We start from the raw sequence: 6,126 nt of genomic DNA, 5'->3' as shown, positions 1-6,126 counted from the left end.
ATACACATTTTTTCAGTCAGTATTTAATACAGCTGGCAAAAGAAATTGTTAAAATATGTATTATGTGCTTCTGTTTTTTAATTCAGGAGATTATAAAAAAATCCTTCATTTTATGGGAAGACCCTCTTGATTCAAGAGAAAACTCTGTTTTTTTTAAAAAATGGCTGCTTATTAATTAATTGTTAATCAATCTATAAGATAAACCAACTTCAAATTAATTCATAATTAATAACTTGCATCCTTAAGGAGGTAACTTAATTTATACCTAGTCATATTCATGTAATTAAGTGTTTTAATGATTTGGCCAATAAATCGATTAATCGAAAAAATAAACAGATTAATCGATTATTAAAAAAATGTTAGTTGCAGCCCTACTCATGTTGCATTACATCCGACTCTTTCATCAGTGAGGTAGAGGTGACAAAGGAGATGTTGAAAAGGAAGCACAACTTCCTGCCACGTCAATTCTCATGACACGTCGACTATGTTTTGTTMGTTTTTTATTAATTAGCCTAAATTAATTACAAAAATTTCTGTTTGTCAGTTTGTTAATTTATAAAGTCTGATTTCTTGTAATGGGCCTAAAGAGGACTGTGGCAGCTGAGGAGCTACAGGCCATTAGAAGATCGCTGGATATCCTTCCGGTGGAAATTACCACCATTCAGCTCCAGCAGAAACAACATTTTGAATATTGTGGAAGAAATGAAGTTGCTCCAGATTCAAAATGCAGAGATGAAGAAAAAGATTATGAACTCTGAGAACTGGATAGCAAAACTGGAGCAGTAGCTACACCAGGATGAATGATGTGATCATCAATGGGCTCCAGCAAACCGCAGCAGTGGACAGTGGAGGGGAGGCTGCGGTGCAGAATGCCGGCTCCACGGAGCAACAGGTGGCTTGCATTCCTGCAGTCAAGGGACATCGACCTGGACTGTGCCCACATTAAAGCATGCCACATCTTGCTAATGAAAAATATCCCTGACAAAAAGGCCATCATTGTCAGATTTGTCAGCAGAAAACACAAGAACACACTGCTGAAGCAAGGCAGGAAACTGAAAGGATCCGACGTCTTCATCAACGATCATCTAACTAAACGCAATGCCGACATAGCCAAGAAAGCAAGATACCTGAAGAAACTGGGAAAAATACAAAGCACTTGGACTACAAACTATGAACAACTACAACTATGAAACTTAATGGAACACCAGAAGAAGCTTGTCATCAAAAATATGGTAGATAGGGAAAAATATCAGTGAGCAGCATAAACTGGATTACAATCAAGGTAGCCTGGTAAAAACCAGTCCCTTCTTCTTTGCTTTGCTTCGTACAGAGGTTTTGGACTTTGAGAAGTGATTGCTTCCTGGAGGCGTAGCCTCTGTTGAAGTATTTTTTTTTTTTTGTAGCCACTTCAGTAGAAAACAGAACAGAACTGAATGTTAGTTTCTTCTTCATCAGTGACTTTTTTTTAAATAATATCAGGTTTTCTGAATAGTCAAAGGTGAGCAGCTCAGCAACAAACAGACTCGGGAGACCAGGATACAAAAGGTAAGTGTTTTTATTTACAGGTGCCAGGGGAAAATCCAGGGCTGGAAAGGAGGAGGGGACAAGGTGAGTATTTGGTCTTGTATTACAGATGTGATTAGAATTAGAACAATTGATTAAAAGGTTCTTTTTACAGGTAGCAGGGAGGGAGCGGCTCGGAGGAGAAGGTCCAAGGTAAGGAGGTGAGTACTTGACAGGTGAGTCCAAAAGAAGGTTATCACGTTCCAGGTTTGGTCAGAGGCAGACAGGCAGCAGCACAGGAGGGATCAGGTGAGTGGCTCTTAGGTAAGATCTCGGCAGGTTCACAAGGAGGACTGTCCAAAGATTACTTCAGGAGGTTTTTCACTCTGCGCACAGGTAAATAAACAAGCAACAGAGATTAGCGAAACTCAGATAGGAGAAACTCTAAAAGGCTGAGGTGCTTTACCCAAGAGCAGGTGATGCATCAGCAAAGATCTGCTCTTCTGAACAGCCTTATGAACACTTGAGAGCTGATGATCCAAATCTGCTGTTGCTGCGGTGGAACTGACGACCAATGAGAGACCAGGCAGGAGCAAAACAGATGACAGACTCACAGAATGCCTCAAATAAAAGAGAAGAAAAAGAAAGAGAAGAAAAAGGAGAAATGTAATGGGAAAACTTGAAAGAGAGATTATATATGTGAAAGATAAACCAAGAAAACACAAGATAACACACCAATCTGTCTGCACACCTGAAAAAATGGAGGAAACAAAAACATAGCAACAAATAACGTGTACATCATAATAATTATAACTTTGCTGCAACCCAAGACACAGCCTGACAAATATCCAATCATACACAGACACAATCACATGATCCCACCCTCATCCTCACACATACTCATTTAAAGACACACAAGATGGACACAATATTCCAATCATGCTTCCCATGCACACTCTATACCCCCCAGGTCTAGGACACGCACCCTCCCCCGATGGAGGGCAGCCTACATCCAGACCCGGGAAGTAGACCGATTCATTCTGGGGTGGAAAGGAGCAGGCAGCCAAGGCCGGCCCGGACCACACCAGGCCGACTGGTCAGCTCCCCAGCCACAGCGAAGCCACGCCCCCCAACCACCCCCACACACTGCCAACGGCCAAGTGCGCAACCCCAACTGACCACCCACCGGACTCCGGCAGCCACCCTGGCCAGCGGACCAACCACAGCAACCAGGAGCCACACCCCGGGAATCCAAATGGCCACAGGGAAGCCGGAGTGCCAGCCATGTCCCCGGAACCCCCCAGGCCCCGAGCTCACCCACAGCCCAGGCTCCCACAAGATGGTTTGCCCCTCCTCTGGACCCCATCCATTAATGGCAATCGGGGAACGGGGGAGTGAAAAAGACCCCCCCCCCCAACACACACACACACACACACCCTCAGATGTGCTGTTGATGCGTGTTGTTCTATAGTGCAATTAAAAAGGGGAAGAAGAAGAAGGGGCAGAGGCCAGCATGTTGCTAGTTTTCCCTCCACCCCAACTCCAACCCAAAAACCCTAAATGTCTACAAGCAACAATTGGAAATGGGCACAGGCATCAGTGGTGGGAGTATTCCATCCCGCCCCTTGCATGCGATAAGTGCCCACCCCCAAGTCCCTATCTGTAAATGTCATGAGGATGTTATAAGTGAACGTCTAGGGTGTACAGTAAAATTGAGGCACAGGTGKTTATGTCAAACAGAGATATAAAATTGTTGCTCTGGTGACGCACCTGCACCCCAAAAGCCCTACATGAGTGGATTTGAAAATGAAGAGGGTTTTGGTATGTGGTGAGGGATGGGGAGAAAAAATGACTGGGGGAGCAAAATGCCCCCACAGGGAGTCAGCTTCCCCACTGACCCTGGTAGGCAACCCCGTTCCCCAAGACCCACCCAGGGAGTGAGGCCCCAATACCTCTTCCTCCGGACAGACCACCAGGCCCGGGGAGCCCTAGACCATGGCCGAACAGAGCCCAGAGGAGCGCCRGAAACCAGAACCAACAGTCCTCCCACCCCAGAGCTGTCCAGACCCCCAAGACCCGAGCCCCAGCTCCATAGCCAGCTCGCAACCCAAGGAAGCCATCSAACTCCAGCCAGGAAGATTCAGCTGAATGTGCACACCCAGCTGCCAGCAGTGCGAGGAGGCCACCGAGAGAGAACCCCCACCACAACAAAGGAGCCAACCAGCCGACCCAGCACAGCCCCGGGCCACCACCAAAGGCCATCTACACTGCCCCCACTCCAGAAGAAATGCTACACCCACCCCAAAATTCAGACAACTCTCAGAACATATAGCACACTAGAGACCCAGGCTGAGTCAACCTGCCCCCTCCCACAGGCCATCGGCCCCGCTCCCAGCCAACCCAAACTCCCCAGCCCCCAAGACCCGCAGCCCACCAGTGCACTGAATGCCCCCAGCCCCGAGTCGAGCACCAGAGCGCAAACCGGCCCAGAGCCCCGGCAACATGCCGACCCCCGACCCCTCCAGAACCACAGCCCAGGGTTGGCACAACCCCAGAACCCCAGGTCCTCCGCTCCCACCCTGAACTCACCCCAGCACAGCCAGGTCACCAGGTCAGTGACCCATGGCCGCCGCTACAGACCACCTGAGGGTCCGCATACAGCCACCAGAAGCCATCCCCCAGAATCACCAAGTCCTTCCCGGGCAAGGGCCGCAGCCCCCCCTAACAGGACCCCCCAGTGGCCCAGCCCCCGAAGGCCCCAGAGATGCTGAGCGTTCGATGGGTGGGACAAAGCCCAGCATTTATCCAATGACTCATCTCGTTTCGCTGCAATCTTTGCTTCACTATTGAAGTCCGTGGACACTCAGCATTCACACTGTTTAAAGCACTGTGAAACTGCGGGAATGAGAAAGCTGCGTCATTACCAGTGATAAGAAGCTGATTCTGAACAAAAGTTGAGTGCGTTGAGTGTAGTTGAACTGTGGTCTGAATTCTATTCAGTTCAATTCAGTTTATTTATGTAGCGCCAAGTCACAACATACGTTGTCTCAGGGCACTGTACATGAAAAAAAGAACAATCTAAAGAAGAAGCCAGCAGATTGTGTTGAATCACTTCATCACAGTCTCCCATCCTGAGTAAACAGTGGAGAGGAAAAACTCCCCATTAACAGGAAGAAACTCCAGCAGAACCAGGCTCAGGACAGGCTGCCACCTGCCTCGACCGGCTGGGTTGGGGGACAGGAAAGAGACACAGACAAACACAGAAGAACTRGTCCAGGTGCACCTACTTCTGGAAAAGAGACAAAAAGAAAAAAAAATCATGTTATTGATAGAAATAATTACAATAAACATGTAGAGAAGAGAGACTAAAGACAACAGCAGAGTGAGGAAATGTGCTCAGTTTGTGCTCCAGCAGTCTTAAGTCTATAGCAGCAGAAATGAGGAATAATTCAGGAAACCTAAGTCTAATTATAGGATTTATCAAAAAGGAAAGTCTTCAGTCTTGCTTATAACTCCACAAGACCCTCTTTCACCCCTTTTCTGAGCCATGTCTCATATCAACTCATTTTGAGGCTGTCTCTTTAAATCCAAATGAGACACTTCACACCCCGCCCCCCTCCAGCTTCCAGACCCGTTCATTCCACTGTAGTTTGATAGAGGGCAGTGCTGGGTGGTATGACTGAAAATTAGTATCATGTTTTGGTAACACTTTATTTGAAGGGGTGTGCATCCACTGTCATAAATATGACATAACACCTTTCATGAACTTAGATGAGTCCTCATGAATGTTTATGACTGTTGTCATTAAGTGTCATTCTGTAAATTATGACATTTTTAAGGCAAAGTTGACATTGTTTAAAATGTCATTGTTATGACAACTTGATATTAACCAAGACAAAAAAATGTCTTGGTCATGATTATTGTTCCATGGTTGTTGTTAGAATTTTTCTCTTTAATTGTTTGGTCATCTTGTCTTATTTTCTTATTTCCTGTTAGTTTTCTCCATTTCCTGTATGACGTTATCCTCAGTAGCTTCTTAGTGTTTTTCCAGCCTGCCACTCTCACCTGTCCATAGTCTGTAATCACCAAGGTGTTTCCACTCCCAATCATCCTCAGTTGTATTTAACCGGTGTCATGTCTTCATCACCCTGTTGGATCATTGTCTTTCATGCCTCGTCTCTGTCCATGTTATCTTTTGTATTTTTGCTGCCACGTCAGCCTTTTTCTTTTGTCATTCATTAAATCAGTTTTGTTTTTCATTCAAGTACTCGTGTCTGCCTGCATTTAGGGTTCCACACAACAAATCGTGACAGAATGATCCAACCACCAACAGAACCCAGCAGGCAGATCTCTACCTTCAGCAAGACAATGGGCCTCATGCAAGAACATGTTCGTATTCTTATCCTAAATTTCTATTACTTTTGTTCGTACGAAGGGTTCGTACGAACATGCCACGTCAGATTCAACAAACTCTTCTATCTTCAGGAAAAGTGTGTAAATGAGCTGCGTAAATTCCACCTGTTCGTATCATGCTGTTTGTTCATGCGAGAGGAGAGTAGCATAATTACCACCCCAAAAACACCATATAAGGCTATGTTTCCTGCCTCAGACAAGGAAGTGTCC

General features: G+C 46.1%; 1 protein-coding gene and 1 long non-coding RNA gene across 2 annotated transcripts in view; one reads left to right on the top strand and one right to left on the bottom strand.

Annotated features, from left to right (window-relative positions):
* Nucleotides 1–1,571: 1,571 nt before the first annotated feature.
* Nucleotides 1,572–2,608, bottom strand: LOC106528510 (uncharacterized). Its single transcript, XR_001311514.1, has 3 exons — nt 1,970–2,608; nt 1,677–1,889; nt 1,572–1,586 (listed from the first exon to the last, which is right to left on the bottom strand). It is a non-coding gene; the product is annotated as an uncharacterized LOC106528510 (long non-coding RNA).
* Nucleotides 2,609–3,368: 760 nt separating this feature from the next.
* The window catches only part of LOC106528509 (vegetative cell wall protein gp1-like), a 7,083-nt gene continuing 4,325 nt past the window's right edge, over nt 3,369–6,126 (top strand). Inside the window, exon 1 of the mRNA XM_014023694.1 lies at nt 3,369–4,152. Within this exon, the coding sequence (XP_013879148.1) occupies nt 3,369–4,152 (784 nt within the window). The remainder of the gene's footprint in view (nt 4,153–6,126) is intronic.

The sequence above is a fragment of the Austrofundulus limnaeus genome, unplaced genomic scaffold (genome assembly GCF_001266775.1).
Source record: "Austrofundulus limnaeus strain Quisiro unplaced genomic scaffold, Austrofundulus_limnaeus-1.0 Scaffold387, whole genome shotgun sequence".
Classification (NCBI taxonomy): domain Eukaryota; kingdom Metazoa; phylum Chordata; class Actinopteri; order Cyprinodontiformes; family Rivulidae; genus Austrofundulus; species Austrofundulus limnaeus.
This window is presented reverse-complemented; position numbering and strand designations above follow the sequence as displayed.